The following is a 21,623-nucleotide window of genomic DNA, read 5'->3' on the forward strand; positions in this document are numbered from 1 at the left end:
TTCGTTTTTTGGTTTGTCACTGCAGACAGCCTGGTACCAACCAGTTTCCTAGGCAACAGGGGGTGAACTTCCTGTAGACCTTTTGCTGACCCGGAAGTGAACTTTTGCTGGCCCGGAGGTGACCTTCTGCTGACCTGGAAGTGATGATTTTCTGACCTGGATGTGACATTTTCACGAACCAAACAAGCCAGTTTACAAACCAGGGGCAGGTTCATGAAAGTTCGTGGTTCATGAAATTTGACGAACCACGAACCACATGGTTCGGTTTTTTTCCAGTTTGTGCCCATCTCTAGTGACAACATCACTCCCAGGATTTAACTAATAACCCCTCCGACTACGAAGAGAAAATTGCTAGAAGAGCAATTCTAGCTAGCTCTCTCTCCCTCAAAAATCAAGAACTGTTGAAGGGTCAGTCGAGGAATGCCACAGCCACTGCCAGAGAACAGGAAGTAACTAATTAAGCAGAGAAGTGGAAGTGGCTGTAAAACAAAGGCACAAAATTTAAGGGACAATAGCCCTGAGGAATCCAAGAGCACTTTGCCAATTGAGACTATACAATTTGGTGCAGCAGTTGCATTGTTTAAAATGTCCCATTCAGTCTGAAAAAAAGACAAGATAACAACAGGGAAAACACTGCAATGCACCACACCAATAATGGCATTGTTTGGATTCCTTGCAAAAATGACTAGACTAAACATGCAGCCTCGGTGCCTGCTCCCCTTATTCATTTGCTGAACTCCTATATTTCTAAAGAGACATCTTGGCTCTTACCCCATAAAAAGGCTGCCTTTTTAGAAACTGATCTAGGTAAGGAAAGGAGCAAGAGTACTAAACAATGTTCTACATTAAAAGGGGAGGATTTAACAAGAATCTAGGAAGTGTCAAGTAGGAAATACTTGGCATTTACCACAAAGTACACTATATGTCTAATAGATTTTTTTTTTACCCCTCCGTTCCTTCCAAGAATCTCAGAGTGACATATACGGTTCCTTACTTCCCCAGTTAATCCTCAGAACAAATCCGAGAGAGAAGTGTGGCTGAAGTGTTTGATTAGCCCAAGGTCATCCAGGAAACTTAGGGAAGAATCAGTTAATAAGATGGGATTCATGCAGTCAATATGCTACTCTGCAAGCAAAGAACTGCTAGGGATAAACCTTAGCCTAAGGATCAAACTATATGCTACGTGGTGATGATGTATTTAACAGAACCAAACAACTACTTTGTTTTAAAGGAAACGTACAGCTCCAGGAGCTGCAGTTTTGAGTAAGGAGGGCAATGGCTGAAGATTACTTAACCCTCAGACTCTAAATCCTTCCTCCCAATTACTTCCTCCTCCTTTATGGCATAGCAGATGGATGCTGAACCTTGCAAAATGTGGATCTTCTTCTACCTTGATTGGGAAAAGAAGCTTGGAGAAGGTGGGTCATGCTGTCAAGGGTAGGGAAACGGTTAAGCGCTCCCTTTTCTCCCATCCAAAGTCCCCTCTCTTGGACTTTCTTCTCCTTTTTAAAAAAATGGCCACTGGGATTCTGTCATGCACATTTATGCGAAATGTTTATTTGGGCCTTCAGGGAGATGCAGCACCTCGAGTGAAATCGCAGTAAATGGAACATGGTCTCAATTAGAAAAAGTAATCCTCTGCCCAGACACTTGTGATGTATCTATGTGTCATATCCTTTTATATGGTGAAAACCCATACAGTTGTCAGTTGTAGGCATCCTATAATTAATAAGAGGCACCTAAGCACCTTTCTTTGATTAGTTTAGGAGAACCGATCTGCAGCTATTGATAAAGAAATCCCTTTAATCTCTTATTCCAGAAGAATAAGTCAAATGCTGTGGTTAAGTATCCAATAGAGCACCATCAATCTTGATTGGTCTGTGCCTTTCTATGCTTAAGATGAGTTGATTCAAGTCCCTTTCAGTGCAGAATACTGCGATTGGACATACTTTGTTGCTATATCCATTCTATCCAATAACAGGTTCTTTGAAGTCTTTGGGGAAAGAAATGATTCAAAATTAGGCACGTAAATATATTTTATTCCTTGATGCTTGTTCACACAGCATCATTAATCCCCAGCATGAAATCAATAGGCTTAAAATGCTTAATCACATCAAAATGCGACATACAAAGCCACACAGATGATTTTTTGTGTACTCGGCACAGAGATAAACAGCATTTATGGAGCGTCTGCCTTCTCATCAGGAAAAAAAAATACTCTGAGATTACCCAAGGAATATAAATGGATTCTCTCTCATTCACTCACTAGCAGAGATGGGCACGAACAGAAAAAAAATGAACATGATGTTCCTTGTTCATTGCCATCCACGAACAGGGACTCATGAACAACCACGGACATGGCCCTGTTCACGAACATGTTTGTGGTTGGCTGTTTGTGGGGGCCAGCAGGCTCTCCTCCAGCCACCACCCAAGTTTGGTCAAGATCCCTAGCGCACCACTCCCAGAAACCTGACCTGAGCAGGCAGCAGGAAAGGAACCAGTAATAAATAATAGCTTGGCCCAGAGCCTGGCAGCAGCCCTGGAACTTGAAGGGATAGATCCCTATCCCACCACACACAAAGAAAATTCAAGCTCCAATGCACTCTCTCTATCAAAATGCCAACAGCAACTGTCTCTCCCTCTCCACTGGCTGCAAAGTCAGAGGTGGGAGCCCCCTCCCCCCTGGTCTTTGCTCCCTTGTTGTAACAAATTTGAAGCCCCACATTTGAAAGGAAGACCTGCCTATCAAGCTAAATTGGGCTTAGATTTGGGTTTCCAGGGCAACAGCAGGAGTTCAGATAGAGTTCAGACAATCCCTGCCTAAGTTGCCATGGGAATTTATTGCAGGTGCCAGACTGTCTCGCTTGATGAACAGCAATGAACAGCAATGAACGAGGCTTGCAACGACCACCTGTTCATTTAGAATGGGGCCTCACGAACAGCTTGTTCGCGAACAGCAGATTGGGCTATTTGTGGCTTTTTTTGGTTCGTATTGCTGTTCGTGCCCATCTCTACTCACTAGTATTATCAAGCAGGGTCATCCCTTGCTCTATGGGCACACTATGATGATCGGACACTTGATGCCTTAGCACACTGGGGAGGTGGGAGGAAGAGTATGAGCTCCTTGGCTCCACCATGGCAACGGAGTCACCTTTAATCTAGGGATGGTCAACTTCTATGTTCTCGAGAGCCATGGTACTTTCCAGACAACAGTCTGAAGGTGAGGGAAGGATAGGATACTCTTTGCAGAGCTGCAACTTTGGGTTAAATAATTTTAAATACAAAAACAAATGGTGGATCACAGGCGCCATCTTAGGAGAGTCATTGCATCTCTGTTTTCACATACATGAGAAAATGCTTGCTGTGACAAATGCACACATTGTCAAAGACAGAGTACAATCTTCCCCAAACCATCCCTTTAATTTATCTGCAAATTTATGTGGACTTGCATTTATTCATTAAACAATGGCTCCATTAATGCTTATACATTTAATTGTGTTAAGATTTGTAACTGGGTGATAGCTCTAATATTTCTCTCCCAAACTCACAGATGACCAGGATCTATAATGAAGTTAGCATCATCTTGGCAGTGATGATTTCATTGCTACAGTCAAGTTCATGCAGCACTGAGGCATTCTGGACATGATCCCAAAAGAGAAGTAACATGGTACGGACTCTTTCTGGGCCTTACAACTTGGCAACATCTTCTGTTTCTTCCTATACATGCAACCAAGGGAACATTTTTTTACCAAACTTTGATTAAAATTTGGTTCAAGGGCCATGCTACCTGTTGGTCATCCCTGCTCTAATCTACAGGGTGAGCTCTAATCTATAGGATGAGCAAGAACAGCCACTTGTGACCTAAAGTGTTCAAGGAGATTGTGTGTGGTAGAGATCTAGCATTACGGCTAATCCTCTAAGCTTAACTTCAGCACAAACAGGCATGAGAAGATGGAGATCATGAATATGTTGTCCTACCCTATCCTCATGCAAGGTATTTTACTCTACTTTTCTACCTGTGTAGCTCCAAGCTGATCCTCCAGATACCAACCTGTCCAACTACGATCCAGCATACTCACAGATCCTTTGACTTGCTATGGCTTCTCCTCACAGGTCCCAAAGGGAGGGGGGGAGAGTTTTTAAAACCAGGTGCCACATGATGATAAGGAAGACATTATGCTTTAATATTTGACGGGGTGACATTTCTGAATTCCAAAAGGCAAGGCATCCAATCAACGTAAGTACAAGGATGCACAATTAAAAACACAGATGAAAACGCACAATAAAAATTTCAAGAAGGGTGCAGAAAAGCATTGACATTTGTCAGTATAAACAAAAACAGAACTGAGAAAGCGTGAGTCATTTCAGCTAAGCCTTCGAAAATAGCATTTCAGTAGGGTAATTCAAGCCAAGCCAGCCATCCAACCCGCAACAGCTTCCCCCTAAATGAAACCCCAAAGGGAGCTCCGCAGCTGCCAGTCAGAAAGAGAGAGCCAAGCCGGGAGCCAGGAAGGCAACAACAGGCCTCCCGTGCCAATAGAGAAAGCAACATTCTAGAATTTGGCACCTGGAATCTGCAGCTGCCAAACACAGACCATCTGGTGAAAGGGAGTGAGCTGTGGAGCCAAAGGAAAGCCAGGAATAAAAGAGAATGAGAAGCAACACAAAAAAAGAATGCCGGATGGGAAGCATAAAAGGTGAAGGAGAACAATGAACTCGGTGGCATTTAAGACACACCAACTGGGAAGACCCTTCCTATCATACATAAAAATGAACCTAGAACGAGGCTCAGCAGAGAGACACGGGATGGATTCTCAGCGGGAACAGAGGGCAGCTTCAGGGCCAAAGCAGATGAAACTGGGACATCCACGGGGATTTAGTTACACGTCTCTCTGCCCACTCACATAATGTTTTTCACTTTAAAAAAAAACAGAGAGAAAGTGCAGCGTGAGGGAAGTGAAACAATGACACATTCCCCATCTTGCTGCGTTGAAATGTTTTCCTCCCAGCCTAGCTCCAATATCAGCAGTGAGCCAGACAGGTAGAAAAAAAGGCTTCAAACAACAAAATACAATGAGGTGAGAAGGCGAACGTGGCAGAGGTTAGATCCTCTCACTCATGCACTCGTTTTTTTGTTTTAAAAAAATGCCTCATACATACAAGACTAAGTACATGCTGAGCCTGCTTGATATATTTTCAGTTACGCCCATGCAACCTTGGATATTATAATTAGAGATGGGCACGAACCGAAAACCCCCCAAACCATGTGGTTCGTGGATCATCAAATTTCACGAACCATGAACCACAAACTTTCACGAACTTGGCCCTGGTTTGCAAACTGGTTTGTTTGGCTTGTGAAAATGGCACTTCCGGGTCAGAAAATTGTCACTTCTGGATCAGCAGAAGGTCACTTCCAGGCAAGCAGAAGTTCACTTCCAGTTCAGCAGAAGGTCTGCAGGAAGTCCATCCCCTGTTGCCTAGGAAACTGATTGACTGGCACCAGGCTGTCTGCAGTGACAAACCAAAAAATGAACCAAACGAACCAGCCTAAAAGTTTGTGGCGGTTCATCAGAAATGGGATCTGACGAACCATGGTTTGTGAACCACGAACCGGCCTGGTTCGTGCTTAATTTTGGTTCGTATTTCGGTTCGTGCCTATCTCTAATTACAATATCATTGTACTATAGCAATCAGTTACAACTGGATTGTCTTGTCAACAGAGGAAACTCCAGGTGTAAATTATTGTTATAGCATAACAATTGCAGATATAATCTTGGTTTGGCTTAGTCCCTGACCCTGGAAATACACAGAATTTACTTTTCCTGTATGTGAATGGTTGCTACTCTTACAGGGGAAATGTAAAGCAAGGCGCTTGGGTACATTATGGCAATGCTTGATAGCCCGGCTATCCTATGGAATGTGTATGTGCAATGTACACAGTATACATACACATTTCTCAGAAGGGTCTTTGTGTTATACAAATGGTCCTTATGTGTGTGTAAATTGCTGTCAAGTCACAAACAATTTATGGCAACCCCATAATTTTTTCAAGGTAAGAGACGAACAGAGGTGTTTGCCATTGCCTGCCTCTTTGTAGAGACCATGGACTTCTTTGCTGGCTCTTATCCAAGTGCCAATCAGGGCCAGCCCTACATCTGAGAGATGACAATATAGGGCCTGGAAACAAACTGGAAGTCAGTGCAGATGGAACAAAAAAGGAGTGATATTGTCCGTATGACAGTCCAGTCAGCATTCTGGCTGCAGCATTCTGTACCAACTGAAGCTTCCAGACAATCTTCAAGGGCAGCCCCATGCAGAGTGTGCTGTATTAATCTAACCTAGATGTTACCAAGGCATACATCACAGCAGCAAGATCTTTCCTCCAAAGCTGGTGCAAGACACCCCTGGCAACCATTACCACCTTTTTATTCAACAAGAGGCCTGGGTCCAGCTCTCCCCAAGCCACAAACCTGCTCCTTTAGGGGGAATGCAACACCATCTAAAATGGGAGATAACCTATTTCATGGGTCAGAATTTCCCTCCAATGGTAGTACCTACATTTTGTCGGGATTAAGTTTATCTTATTAGCCCTCATACATCCCAAAACTGTCTCCAGCATCTGTTCATAGTTTCCACAGCCTCTCTGGGATCTGCTGGTAGTGTGAAATAGAGCTGAGTTTCATCCGCAACTCAGCCAAAATCTCTGGATGACCTCTCCCAAAGGCTTTTCATAAACATTGAAAAGCATTGGGGGGGGGGGGGAGATAGAAACTTGAGAGGCCAAGGGGCAAAGCACCAGTCCTTCAGTACCACATTCTGAAACCTACCTTTGAGGTAGGACGGCAACCACTGCAGGACTGTAACTCCCAGTCCCAGCCTCGAAAGTCGATCCAGAAGGATGCTATGATCAATGGTATCAAAAGTCACAGAGATATCAAGGAGAATTAACATTCTCCCATCCGTCTCCTGCCACCTGTCATCTGCCAGGGTGACCAAGGCTCTTTACGTTCCACAAACATGCCTGAAACAAGAGGTTTTCTGCCTCAGGAATATGTGGATCCATACTGATGTGATCATTGATTTTGATTTTTTTTTTAATTTCATGTCACAGTTGACTTGTGGCGACCCCTGCTGGGATTTTCAGGGCAAGAGATGAACATAGGTCATTTGCCATTGCCTACTATGATGGACCTCTCTTCACCCCCCCCCCTCTCTGAGGCAGATTTTCCCACCAAAACCCAAGTTTGTCTGTTTTGGCTGAGCAGCCCCAAGTAGCATGTCTCCTTTTGTGATTCTAAAGTTCTTTTTGTGTGCCACCCTGAGAAGCAGTTATATTTTTTGGTATTTTAGCCCAGCCCAACACTTGATGGGGGGAAAGCAGAAGTCCTCTTCTTCTGTGTATGAAATGGCACTGGAGGCTGATTAATGTTAAAAAGAAACAGGGACTTTATTGTACAAGCAGGGATGGAATTAGGGCAGTCAGGGAATGGAACTGCTGAGGTAAAACTTGCTGGTATAACAGTTTTTTTTTTAAGTTTCAGGCAAAAGCTTCTTTTAAGCTTAGTTTCTATGTTCTTAGTTCTTATTAATGAGAGATGTTAGATTCAAGACTTTGGTTTCAGTAATAATGCTTCTTCACAGAGTTCCCCTTTTAAACTTAGGTTTCCAGATGTTAGTTCTACACAGTTCTCCCTTTATAGCAAACCCTCTTTAGAGCCAAACTCTCTTTTTAGACACTAGGCAACAATTATTCTTCTGCACCTAAGAAGACATAATCCTATCCCCTTGGCTTGAATGGGAGTATCCACTTACTACTACTCTTTGCCAAAAACAAACACTCAGTTCTATCTTGGCTGTTTAAATGGGTTTTGACTTGCGTTGGCTTTGACACTTGGAATTTCTTTACTAGAATATTCCTCAAAACACAGATGTTACAGTTAGGGCAACTTATATCTTTCTCCTTACTTCAGAGACTCCTCCTGAAGTATCTGTCTGAAGTATCTTCAAAGACTCCTCCTGAAGTATCTGTCTGACCCTCTTTGTCAGACTTTCCCACACACTCCAGTCTCTCACCTGCTAACTGAAATCCAGTTGGGTGTAGTGGTTAAGAGCACGGGACTCTAATCTGGACAGCCAAGTTTGATTCCCCACTCCTCCACTCGAAGCCAGCTGGGTGACCTTGGGCTAGTGTCACAACTTTCTGGAGCTCTCTCAGCCCCACCCACCTCACAGGACGTTTGTTGTGGGGATAATAATAACATACTTTGTAAACCACTCTGAGTGGGCATTAAGTTGTCCTGAAGGGCAGTATATAAATTGAATGTTGTTGTTGTTATTATTATAACTCAAAATCCTGTCAGCACCAACTGTCATCCTGAAGCTGATTCTGACAAGCCAATCAGAGAGAGGGGGAGCAGCCTGTCAATCAAGCCCTTCTTCAGGCAGTTATTAACTCCTTCTCTTCCATCTCTGAGTGCTGCACTGTGGAAACATTTCTTTAAACTGCATTCTGTCTCATATGCTTTTGCATAGCAACCCTGGATTTTCTTGGTGGTCGCCCATCCAAGTACTAACCAAGATTGACCCTGCTTCTGAGAACGGATGAGATCAGGCTAGCCAGGCCATCCACATCAGGGCGATCCCTCTATACATACACTCATATAAAAGCACAACACCCATCACAGCAATAGGTATTTCTATTGCAAGCAATAAATCAAACCCCAGAAAATGAACATAACAACTACACCGATTTCTACACTACACAGATTTCCACTGTGATTCTCCACTTCTGGTGCCCCTGCTGGATTAGTGAGTTTTGCCCTTTTTGTTCTTTAATTTTCATTCAGCTTTACCTCACCCTCTTCTGGGAGAAGATCCAAAGTGTACAGCCAAAAAGAAGGGGAAAGCTAGCTTTCAAAAGACACGTAAGTAATTCCTTGCCAGCCATCTTATCATTCAGGTAAAAAACATGTCCTGGTGCTAGCCTCCCAGATGTCCGTTCCCCATTAAAGCATGGTTAGTGCACATTAGACATTGCATCGTAATGACATGCTATATCCACTAGTGTAATTTCGTTTTCAGCTACATTTCAGTTGTTGCCAGTCCAACCCACAAGCTGTGCTAAACAGTCAATGCCAAAGATCAGTGCCATAATAAAAAACAACAACAACATGACTATGTATTGTTAGGAAGCCGGCAAAAGCAGTTCCATGGCTCTTCTTAGTTCTTCAAGAGGACTCATTGCGTAGAGTCAGTAACTATCCATGAAGATGCATAGAAAACTCTTCCAAAGGAGCCTAGCCCCATCTAACCCAGTTACCCATGTTGTCTTACGCTGCATAGCAAAGTTATCATGTATTCAGGGGTCATTTTGTAGAAAAAGAGCTAGAGGAACTCATTAGCATAACTCATTAGCATATGCCACGTCCCTTGCCATCACCGGAAGTGTGTCATTAGCATGACTGATTTGCATATGCCACACACCCCTGACATCACCTATCCTGGATGTTTTGGACCCAATCCTGGCCATTCAGGGCCGAAATTGGGCCCAAAATGGCAAAAAGGGGCTGAAAATGGTGAAAAGGGGCCCCAAATAGTCAGGATCAGGCCGCTGCTGAGCGGAAGAGTGATCTACCACCTGTCAGAGGCCCGATCCAGGCAGTTTCGGCCCCACCACAGGCCAAAATGGGCCCCAAATGGCCAAGACTCAGGTGGGTGAGGCACCTGACATGTGACCTCTTTGGGGAACTGCTGGAACTGCGTTCTTGCGCATTAGCCCTCGAAATGAGCCCTGCATATATTAGTAAAACAACAATTCTCTGATTCTCTTACACAAATTACGGAGGGAGGATGACAATTATTGCCACCAAAGCAAAAATGGACTTTTCCTTTACTCAAAAGCAGCTGCAGCACTTTCACAAAATATGCAACTCTCGTCTGCAGATGCTTCTTCAGTGCAAAGTGCCACGTGTGTCTATATGCAGGGAAGAAACAGGGAAAGGAGGGCAGCTTCTTTCTTTCCACTCTGCAATCCCCCCCTTCCAACACACAGCTGCTTCTCTCTGCATGCAGCTGGGAACAGAGTGTGTGAGTATGTGCAGGCTTTCAAGGCTGAGCACCACGGAGAAAACAGCTAAGTGTCACCACATCCGCACTGCAAATCTCCTCCCCACATGCAATGGCAAAAAGAGTCTTCCCAATGAAGAGAAAATGTCTCAAAGAAAGAAAGAAATAGTTGTCATTATTCTTTAAAAAAGAAACTAAGAAGTATTTCTAAGGGGTGCTTCAATACTGTCACCAGGGCTTTTTTTCAGCTGGAACGCGGTGGAACGGAGTTCCAGAACCTCTTGAAAATGGTCACATGGCTGGTGGCCCCGCCCCCTGATCTCCAGACAGAGGGGAGTTTAGATTTCCCTCCGCGCCACTGAGTGGTGCATAGGGCAATCTAAACTCCCCTCTGTCTGGAGATCAGGGGGCGGGGCCACCAGCCATGTGACCATTTTCTCCGAAGGCAACCCACTGAGTTCCACCACCTCTTTTCTCAGAAAAAAAGCCCTGACTGTCATCATCTTACATAATAATTTTGACACCGCCACAAGCTATGTCAGATGAATGATGAGAACATTTTTATTTTTTTTAATAGACAGTTATTTTTTTTTTTATTTGGATAGTTAGCATATTGTCATGAAAGCTTCAGAACTGGGGGCGGTGATCAACAGCGATGAGCATCAGTTACGCCATCCATTTGCAGTACTCTAAACTATTCACAAAAAACACAACACTTTCACTGCAATGTGTCACCAACCATATCTCTTGGTATGTATACCATCAGCATGCATAGCTAAGAAAGAATAGCATTGAAGATGAACACACTGAATATCACACAATTAAGCAATTTTAGCCTGCCCCGTACTGAATTTAAAGCAATTCCACGAGGAAAAAGACTGAGATAGTCGAATTCTGAACCGTATGGCTTTTGTGTGCAGATGGGAACTTGTGCTTTTTGAATGCTCCTCCATGTAAAAATCCTGCCTGCATGTAGAAACCAGCATGTCAAAGAGAAAAGAGTGGTATGAGTCAGAGAAGCATAACATTAAGGACTGATATGGTAGTGAACTCAGATTAGTGCTGGGGAGCCATGTGTTTGAATACTGGCTTGGGCCAAGGTCTCAGTGAATGACCTTGGGCCATTCATTCTCTCTCGCTCAGTCCAATGTACCTCGCAGTGTTGTAGGAAAGGAAAGGAAATGGGGCAATCCCATCAATGTACACTATCCTGAGTTCAGGGAGCTGGGATGAAAATATGATGAAAGGAAGAATGTATGTGTTTACTATGAACAGGGATAGAGTTGCATGGCATCTGTTAAAGCAAGTGAGAAGCAGAGGTGGTTTGCCAGTGCCTTCTTCTGCAGAGTCTTCCTTGGTAGTCCCCCATCCAGGTACTGACCCTGCTCAGCTTCCTAAATCTGATGAGGTCAGGCTATATCATGATGCCTTCCTTCCTCTTGCCCTTTGAGAGGTATGGGGGGGGAGTTGAAAACAACTACCACAAATTTTGTAGTAAAGAAAATACGTCAGTTGGACAGAAATAGTCTCATACAATCATACTAGGGCCAGGGTTGCCAGCCCCCCCTCACTGGAGGTGGGGTATTCCCTGCCCCCAGCTGCTGCCCCTTGCCACCACTCACCTGCACGGTCAAGGAGAAAGGTATCAAGAAAGGGAGGAGGCAGGCAGGTGAAATAGACATGTGTGCGTCCACGTCCCCTGGTGATTACATCATTTCCAGCACAACCCAAATGTGAGGGGTTACATTAGGGCCACTAAAACAGTGAACATTTGTTGAAAGAATGTACCCCACCCCAAGTGTATCAGTTTAAATGTTATAGCACTGAAAACACTGAACTCTTCAGTACCGTATTCCTGTCATATACTATACCATATTAAATGTGGGCACAATTATTCATATTTAAACAATAATCCTTAAAATACCTTGCATATGTCCAGAGTATACACAAGAATTTTCATCATCAAATGCTGCAGATTTTCTTACATAACATCTTTACAGTACACATTTTGAAAGAGTAAAACATTGGGGGGGGGGAAATCCATTCATTCCTAAGAGGAAATATTTCATAGGTTTTTTTTCCAATGCTCCCTCCCAAATTTCCAATTTTTCCATTGGAAAAGTGGAAGAAAAGCCTCCCCCCCCCCTTGCCTCCTATGAAATTTTCAAGGCCTGCAGTTCAAAAATTTACCACCTCAGGGCCAAGCTACAAGTGACGAATGACACTTGAACGGCAAGTGGATTGAGTGGAGGGCAAGTGAACAGGGAGAAATACACTTGCCGTTCAAGTGTCATTCGTCACTTGTAGCTTGGCCCTCAGTAGCTTTTAGAACATTTCTCACTACTTTGACTAAAGTGGCTGTCCTAAGCAGTGATAACCTTCTAATCCCACTATTTCAATGGACTTAAACGGGTGTAATTCTGTGATCTACTAATTTTTAAAACCTATCCTACTAACAGTGAAGGGGCTATTTTGCATGTCTCCAGAATATCCGAGCTGACTAACTGAGGAAAAATTATTACGGTATAATTGAATCAGCAACATGCAAAGAAATCATACAGCACATGTAAAATTATTAGTTACTCAAAAAAGGTTAATTGTAAAAGGGAGCAAAAGACTGAAAGATTGACTATGCTACAAACTCTCTCGGGAAGAGGATCATAACAAAAAGACAGCGACTAGCCTTCTTTTGTTCACTCACTCCCTTAAAATGTTACAGCAAAGGTGCCTTTACCTGGAGAAACGTTTGTGAATGCGAAATCAGTTTTTAAAATATGCTCGCACTTGATTATAGAGGCTGTTGTTATTGCCATCAGGGCATATTGCAAGAATGCTTTTTCTGTTACTGAATACTAGGCTGTCACCTGCAACACCAGACCTACCCAACTTACTACCCAGTAAGCCAAACACAGCCCACCTGCCCTGTACAGATTCTCTGTTTTTGTGTGAGACTGCTAAGACAGGCATGTGGCAGGCCTAGAGAACACAGTGGGTGGGTCATAAACTGGTCAAGGCTGAAGTATTCCATTGAACAACATTTTACAGAAAATTTGAGGAATGATTTCTTGTATTCTAGCAGGTCTTCTGTGGTAGCCATAGACTTCACATTACATTATGGTCACAATATGGGATTAAGGCTTTTGTCCAAACATGCATGTATACCAAGTCTCTCCTCCATCTCCCATGGTTCTGTGATAGGAGACGCTTCTAGATTGCTAAAAGCCACCCCCCAATCCGTGTATAGATCCAAGATATAGACCACTAGGATGGCATTATTTTTGAGCATGCATGGCTTCCTAGCAATTGAGGCATGCATGATGGCAATATTTTCAGGGAATAAAAATGTATGTTCTAGAGTTGGGATAACATATAGCTTAGGTAGGGTTCCCAGCACTGCCTAGGCAAGTGTCGGAAGATTTTTCAGGCAGTGCCAGGGGAGGGTGGAGTTTGAGGAGGATGTCACTTCTTGCTGACTGTCCAGGAACATTCTCTAATCTCTGTGGTAGACCACAGAGACTAGAGTAAATTCCTAGATTGTCACCATGGGAGCCATTTTTTGTTCCTTTTCTCAATTTCTTGAGAGCTGGAGATTGGGGCTAGGGGGCAGGGAATTCCCTGCTGGAGGCTCCATAGAAGGAATGGTTTTATTGGCATAGAATCTCATGCAAAGAAGATGCTCTAGGTCTCAGCCACAGCTTCTCCCTGTCACGTAAAACTACATTATTCCAAGTTGATCATTGATCTATCAAGGTCAATACTGTCTAGTCTGAATAGAAGCAGCTCTCTGGGTCTTACCCATTACCTGCTATCAGATCCTTTTTGTTTAATTAACTGGAGATGCCAAGAATTGAACCTGGGACCTTCTGCATGCCTGATGAAAACCAAGCTAAGCCTCCTGAGATCTGCTTCACAGAAACATGGAAAGGCAGCTTCTTGGAGGCAATCTTGCATCAAGTATAATGGGCAAAACAGGCCTCAGGTGAGACCAGGAAGACAGAAGGCATGTCTAGGGCTTGTTCACCCATAATGTAAATGTAGACTACTACTAGTCAACACTCACAACCAGTGATCCTCCCAAAAGAATGCAGCTCACAGTCATGTCCAAACGCTTGACACCACTCCTGTGTTTGCAGTCCCACACAAATGGCAAAAAAGGAAACGTGCTGAGCTTCACCATATATGGCTAGTGGAGTGCATTTAGCTTGTTAAGATCTGGAAAGCTCTGATGCTAGTAGGAGACACATTGGCTTTTCTATTGGGGAAGAAAACCAAGAAGCCAAATCCACTTCTAACGCTGCACACACACAACTTTATTTTTCTTCAACAAGGGGCAGAAACGACAGAGGTAAATAAAACTCAATCTGCTTCCCCGAAATTTCAGGCAGACAATATCAACATCATATAATGCACAATAAAATGCTTCATACCTGGAGTTGAAAAAACGAAAAGTGTTAACAGCTGACCTGGCACAGCCCCACATGCTCTCTCTGGAAATTGAACACAGACAATTAGGAATTTTAAGACACCCCGAAGAACTGCATGGGAAGGTGTAGACAACAGGGAATGAAATGTACAATAACACTCAAACACAGCCTTCATCTGGGTGTAGATTTATTTCCCTACCTGAAATTCTTTTTTCTAGCCCTTATCGGCATTATCATACATGAACTCTGAAAGCATAATCATACATGAACTAGGCCCATCACTAAACTGTAAAGAATTTTTGAGAATTTTTAAAGGGTACCTGGGAATTTCGCCCCTTGTCTTTCAATCCAAATCGCTAGAGAGGAATTTACTTGAACTTAGACAATCTAAGGGAATTCTAGGCCAGGCTCTAGGATGGAGAGCTGAGGATAAGTGGGCAAACAGGAGGCATGGCAGCTTCCATTCCAGATAGTGGCCAGCAAAATGTAGTACATGCATGCTCGGGGTGCTTCTGGCTACAGTTTGCGACCCCCAATTTTACAGTGTGTGTGCAGAAATACATAAATCCATGAATTCAAAATCTTGGCAGTCCTGCAGCAAGATCAGAGGGTTGGATCAAATCATGGCAACTAATGCAAAGCCCAGAGGAGGACTTCCCTGCTTTCTCACTCCTGCTGAAGCCCACAGAGCCCCCCCCATTCTGCTCTGGAGGGGGTCATGGGACCCTCAAGTACAGCGTGGATCTGAAGTGGGGGATGAAATTGGCAAAAATTGCAGCCTTCCTGCCAACAGAAGTGCCTTTACATCAGTGTAACAGCACCTTTGGATCCAATTAAGAGATATCAAAGTGCAATGATAGGTATTTTATAAATAATAAAATGAAAAGAACTAAGTGAAATTGGACTACTATATTATAAACTTTCAGCACACCACTAAAAATGCTAGGAGTCAAATGTGTGAATTTAAAACTTCAATGTAGCGCTTTGATAGAGGACAAAACATACACCGTAGAGTACAAAATTTAATAATAATTGATATTTCAACCCTGCACTGCTATTTATATATAATTTTGCTCAGTCTTAATGTGAAATATGAAGAACACCCTTGCAAGAGTTTTGATCAGCTGCATTCAGTTGAAAACGGACAGTCATGCAACAGTTCAAGAGTGCACCACTTAAAACACACACACACACACACAGTTTCTGTATTTGCAGAATCTTGCCTCTGATTGTAATACTTCATGACTTTTTTTTCCTGATGGAAACATCCACTGAACCATAACCTGTTAATTTGTCCAAAAAAGTAATTAAATTATCCTGGAAATTTGACAGGACAGGCCTGGAGGATTCTCACCACAATGTAAATTTTAACCTGTTGTAAAATGAACAGAAAGGAATGAATTCAAATCTGGTTTTGCTCTTCTGCAATCTTACTGGGAAGTAAACCCCACTGCACTCTGTGAGTCTTTTCTAAGGGCCAAGCTACACATGACGAATGACACGTGAACGGCAAGTGTATTTCTCCCTGTTCACTTGCCCTCCACTCAATCCACTTGCCGTTCAAGTGTCATTTGTCATGTGTAGCTTGGCCCTAAGTTAGTGTTTCCCAACTTTCCTGACCACTGAAGCACAAACTTCTTTCTTTTTAAAATAAGAGTCAACATTCACTCTTACACTCTGAAAAGTTGACTTTTAAATTGCAAATAATAAGAGAGTTATCTGCTGTCATTAAAACCCACCCTGTTTCAGTCTGATTACTGTTCTCAAGGTGCCTCATGATTGGAAGAAGGCAAGTGACTAATGCAGGGACGTAACAGGCAGTCTTCTTTTTAGGGTGGTTAATTTTGCAGGATGTCTGCATTGGGAGTGAAGTATGTGATGGAATGAGCCACAGCTCTAGCATTAGCTTTTGGGTTGCAAGTGCCAATTAGTCATTCTGTTAATAAACAAAAAAAGGGGGCCAGTCTTATGTTTCTTCTAGCTCAAGCAGTCACCTGAAAGTTGTAGGGGGGTTCAGCTTTTCTTGTCTGCCTTTCTAAGGGCCTCTCAAGATGTGTTCTCTGCAGCTGCACAGCAGTTTTGGGGAATAGCTGTAAAAAAATAAGCAAGAGCCCAAATGGCCATGGAATGCTTGTGCAGGGGACGGAGGGACTCCACCCTTCCCTTGCAAGCCATTCCCCCATGTCAAAATAGCACGGGAGGGTTTCAGCTTGTGCTGGCTTTTATACTTGGAATTTTAAACTAGAATTCTCCCTCAAAACTATGATGCTACAGTTAGGGCAAAAGATTTCTTTTCTCTCACACCAGAGGGGAACCTGTCTGCCCTTCCCTGTCAGACTCTCATACACACTCTCCCTGAAAATAAAATCCTGTCAGCATGAAGCCTGGTCATTACTGAACAATCAGAGAGGAGGGAGCAGCCTGTCAATCAAGCTCTCATTTCAGTCCATTGTTAACTCCTTCCCTTCAGCTCTCTGAGTGCGGCACTTAGGAAACCTTCTTTAAAGTGCATTCCGTCACACCTGGAAACATCTCTCTACAAGTACCATCATACAAACTTTACATATAGATATTATCATTAAAAAAAAAGTTTACGACCAATCTCAGATTGCAAAGGGAAATGGGAAAAGGCAAAGGTATGTAAAATTCAACATGATTTGCATTTTTATAAGCCTCACACACAGAAAAAATCACAGCAGACTAGAATTTTCAGGAAGTTTTCAGAGTAGGTTTTCAGGAGGCAGATTACCATGACCTGCATGGTAGACCTGCAAGATCCAGGGCTTTTTTCTGGGAAAAGAGGTGGTGGAACTCAGTGGTGGAACTCAAGACCGCACAATGACATCACTTTGGGTCAGCTGGACCAAGGGGGGAGTTTTTTAAAGTTTAAATCGCCCTCAGCGAAAATGGTCACATGGCTGGTGGCCCCGCCCCCTGATCTCCAGACAGAGGGGAGTTTAGATTGCCCTCCGTGCTGCTGAGTGGCACAGAGGACAATCTAAACTCTCCTCTGTCTGGAAATCAGGGTGCGGGGCCACCGGTCATGTGACCATTTTTTAAGAGGTGCCAGAACTCTCTTCCACTGCGTTCTGGCTGAAAAAAAGCCCTGACTGTATCTATGGAAGCTTAGAAGAAGTCCACGTGTGGAGGCACATTCTTCTCTGAAATCCAGGATACAAATTCAGGAATTACTGGAGTCCACCAGCTTCATTCTGACCTCCTGTATACCACAGCCTGAAAATGGTTTATGGTGATGTCTCTGCTTTATCCCAAGGAGCTAAAGAAAAACCACCCGTCACCACTCTGTGGGCCCTACATACCACAAATGTATTAATTTATCATTACAATCTTATCCAACACTTTTTCAAAGGAAAACTCTAGACAACACGCCTCACTCTTTTCCTCCGTTTCATCCTAGTAACGCCACAAAGCAGATTAGCTGGATGGAGAACAACTGGCCCATGGTAAAACAGGCTTCATGGCTGAGTTGGGACTGGAACTGGAGTCCCCTCAGTTTCACTTCACCACCCTAAACAAAACATCACACTGGTTAGTAAGAGAAGGCCCAGCCTCAATCCAGGTCTACCTAGCTCCTTATCTAAAAGAAGGCATTTAAGAAATGTCCATTTGGAACTGGTTTTATGGATTCTAGTTCCTGAACATTCCTTAACACTGGAAAGGGGTGGGGAGAAGAACAGTTGGATAAAATCTAGACTCAGCATCAGTTCCTCCCTTTCTGTAGAGCAAGATCTAGGTACAACAGCAGCATAAAGACCAACTAGATTTCTAAGGTGCTACCAACACGGCTACCCACCTGAAATTCTTTTTCTGTAGGCGATTTAAAGCTTGGGGAAGGCCAGAAGCATGAGCCAAGGGCCCCTAGTCTGTGGCTTACGTCTAGTGATCCTGGGCATACTACACTGGAAGAGCCATTACCCAGCCTGGGATATCTTTGTTGGTCATCATGTACTTGAAGATTGCCTGGGGTCAGGGGGCACTGTTGAGGAATATATGTACTTGCAAATTGTAATTTTATATTTGTTTCAGTTTGCAAGCTGCTTTGAGATCCTAGTGTGGTGCAATAAAAAGCAAGATCAAAGAAATTATCCTACGATATAAAAGGCTAAGCGTATTCAAGACAACTCACTTCCTACCTGGGTGTGCTTCCAGAGGGTGCTGCCATGGAGGGAATCCCAGAAGAGGCAGCCCATCCCTCAGAGAGCTCGTTGCAGGCCGGGATCAGGTGTGAAGCAGGTGGTAAGGACTGCCCCCCCGACTTCACCCAGCTGGGATCAAGAGTGGAGCAGGAGGTAATGCCCACACCCCCATCTTTACCCAGCTGGGATCAGGAGTGGAGCAGGTGGCAATGCCCGCCCCCTCAACTTCACCCAGCTGGGATCAAGAGCGGAACAGATGGCGATGCTTGCCCCCCCTCCACATTCCCCCAGCTGGGATCAGGCACAGAGCAGGTGGCAATGCCTGCCCCCTTCACTCAGCTTGGATCAGGCACAGAGCAGGTGGCAATGCTTGCCACCCCCTGAAATCAGGAATGGAGCAGGTTACAATCCCACCCCACTGGGATCAGGAGTGGAGCAGATGGCAATGCCTATACCCTGCTTTCACCCAGCTGGGATCAGGAGTGGAGCAGGTGGCAATGCCCACCCCCCTGCCTTCACCCAGCTGGGATCAGAAGTGGAGCAGTTGGCAATGCCTGCTCCCTATACAACCCATTGGAATCAGGCACACAGGCAGCAACACCCACCCCCCTTCACCCAGCCAGGATCAGGTGTGGAGCAGGTGGTAAAGCCTGCCCCCCTTCATGTAGCCAGGGTCATGCGTGGAGCAAGTGGCAATGCCTACTCCCCCTGGCTTCACCCAGCCAAGATCAGGTGCAGAGCAGGTGGCAGTGCCTGCCCCCCTTTCACACGGCCGGGATCAGGCATGGAGAGGTGGCAATACTTGCCCCCTGCCTTCACCCAGTTGGGATCAGGAGCAGATCAGGTCGCAATACCTGCCCCCCTGCCTTCACTCGGCCAGGATCAGGTGGCAGTGTCTGCCCCCCCTCACATGGCCGGGATCAGACGTGGAGCAGGTGGCAATGCTTGCCCCTCGCCTTCACCCAGCCGTGGATTAGTCACGGGGGAGGAGGTAATGCGTGCCTGCCCATCCTCCCCTTTCTGGACCCCGTTGTAGTTTCTCCCACAATGGGCTTTGTTACTAGTCCTGAATAAATAGATAAATTCTGGATCACTGCAAGGTTAAATGTCCCTTTTCAAGCCTCTTTGGGGACAACATAAAACATAGCATCCAAAATGTATTTTGGCACACCTGTTGGCCTATCTGTCACATGAAGAATACCCAGGGTTGCCATAGAAACTAAGCAGAAGCTGCCCGCCACACTTCAAAAGACAACCTGGGCTGGTGGGGAGGGGGGGGCAAGGTATTCTAGTTCAGTGACAAGCCACATACTTTGCATGCCCAAGATCACGAGTTTAGGATTGTAAAAATAGAGGATATCAAGCACTTCGCAGCCACCATGTAGGGCTGGTGGGCTGTTCTTGGCTTGATGGCAAAGCCTGAAAGGAACTGGATACCGTTGATAAGCCAGCGTTTATTTTTAGCACAGCCCCGTTCTGCATTCTCCTCCAGCAATCGGTGATTCACATTCTTGAATTAAAACATGAATGCCTAATGCTTTGCCACTGACCTTGCACTGGAATGCCGCAGCGCATTCAGACTGGCTTCCTTCCGCTCTTAATTCCCGATTGTTATTAGACATGGGGTTAAGCAGGGCAAAGGGACGATCACTATTTGTCAAACCAGCCGGGCACTTGCAAAACTGTTCCTATAAACACTTCCAAAGTTTTCTTTTCTGCAAATAACTCTTAGGCGATTGCAGGAGTGCTGTCTTACCACTTGTTTTTCTACCATCCCTGATGTAATCCCGTTCTGATCTGCGACTTCCTGCAATAAAAGACGGAATCACAGCTGCTGGGGTGCAGGACAATGTCTTACTTTTAGCAACCACAGGCTCCTCTCAATCAGACTAATGAATGCAGTGAAAGAAAACTGAAAGCCGTTTGGAATCACAGTTTCTGCTGCAAGGACAGAGACTGAGAACATTTCTCAGTTTCTGGGGGTCCCTAGCACAAGAAGGTGCTTCATCTGTGCTGTACATCATTCTAATCATTTACACCCATTTAGAGACGTTACAAAAATGCTACCAGTTTTTGCAAACAAGACAACTGGACAGTCTAAGAGTCTCTTTACACATGACACTGTCAAGTGTCAGGAGACGCAATGTTAGCCAGGAAGCATAGTTTTGAAAGACAGAGCTGGCAGAGATCACTCCAGAGGGGACAGATTCTCTCACAGTCCTGGACCGCTTCTGGTGTGCTGGACTGTCTCCCCTTCCGGAGCTTTTACCCTGCTGCCCTCACTGCTTAAAACTTTGAACTAACTGAGCCTTGGCAGGGCAAAGGCTCCAGGAGGGGAAATGCCTGAGGCTGTGGGAGAATCTGACAGCAGAGGGCTGTAAGAGAACCTGTCCCCTCTGGAGTGATCTTTGCCGGCTCTGTCTTTCAAAACTTCCTGGCTAACTTGGGATCTCCTGACACGTGAAGAACACGTGTCAGATTTCCGGTGTAGAGAGACTCTGAGATCAAGTGTATCAGGAATGAGCCCAAACTATAGATGGCGATTATTTTCAATAAGGTTTCTGTTCACTGAGGTTATGCTCACATGCTCTTGTCTTCATTGCCTTCGTTGCCTTCATTTGCCTTCATTCATTGCTCTTCGTTGCCTTCATTTGCATAATACCCTCACGTCGACCGATCTGACTGGCTCCAATTTTATTTGCTGACAGCACCATATCATTTCAGACATAGCACGCAACACTGTCCAATTCATTAAGGGAGCCTTGATTAAGTGGGATCAGCCAAGTGATTAATTAAGGAGGAAACAGCAGCTTGATGGGAAAGGCTGTTTGAAAGGCTGACCATTTGCAAAATCTAAGCATTTTTCTGGAGAAATGCTTGCAGCCTACCCCGTTTTACATAAACTGCTAATATAAGCAGGTGCATGCTGCAAATGGGTTGGAAAAAATCAATTAAAATTGCTTTATGTCCAAAGAGC

At 44.4% G+C, this 21,623-nt stretch overlaps 1 protein-coding gene across 1 annotated transcript in view; it reads right to left on the reverse strand.

Moving 5' to 3' along the window:
- The window catches only part of KLF12 (KLF transcription factor 12), a 312,002-nt gene that overhangs the window by 79,783 nt on the left and 210,596 nt on the right, over positions 1-21,623 (reverse strand). The window contains exon 7 of the mRNA XM_054973520.1: positions 14,493-14,552. Within this exon, the coding sequence (XP_054829495.1) occupies positions 14,493-14,552 (60 nt within the window). The remainder of the gene's footprint in view (positions 1-14,492; positions 14,553-21,623) is intronic.

Source organism: Eublepharis macularius, chromosome 3 (assembly GCF_028583425.1).
Source record: "Eublepharis macularius isolate TG4126 chromosome 3, MPM_Emac_v1.0, whole genome shotgun sequence".
Taxonomy (NCBI): Eukaryota; Metazoa; Chordata; class Lepidosauria; order Squamata; family Eublepharidae; genus Eublepharis; species Eublepharis macularius.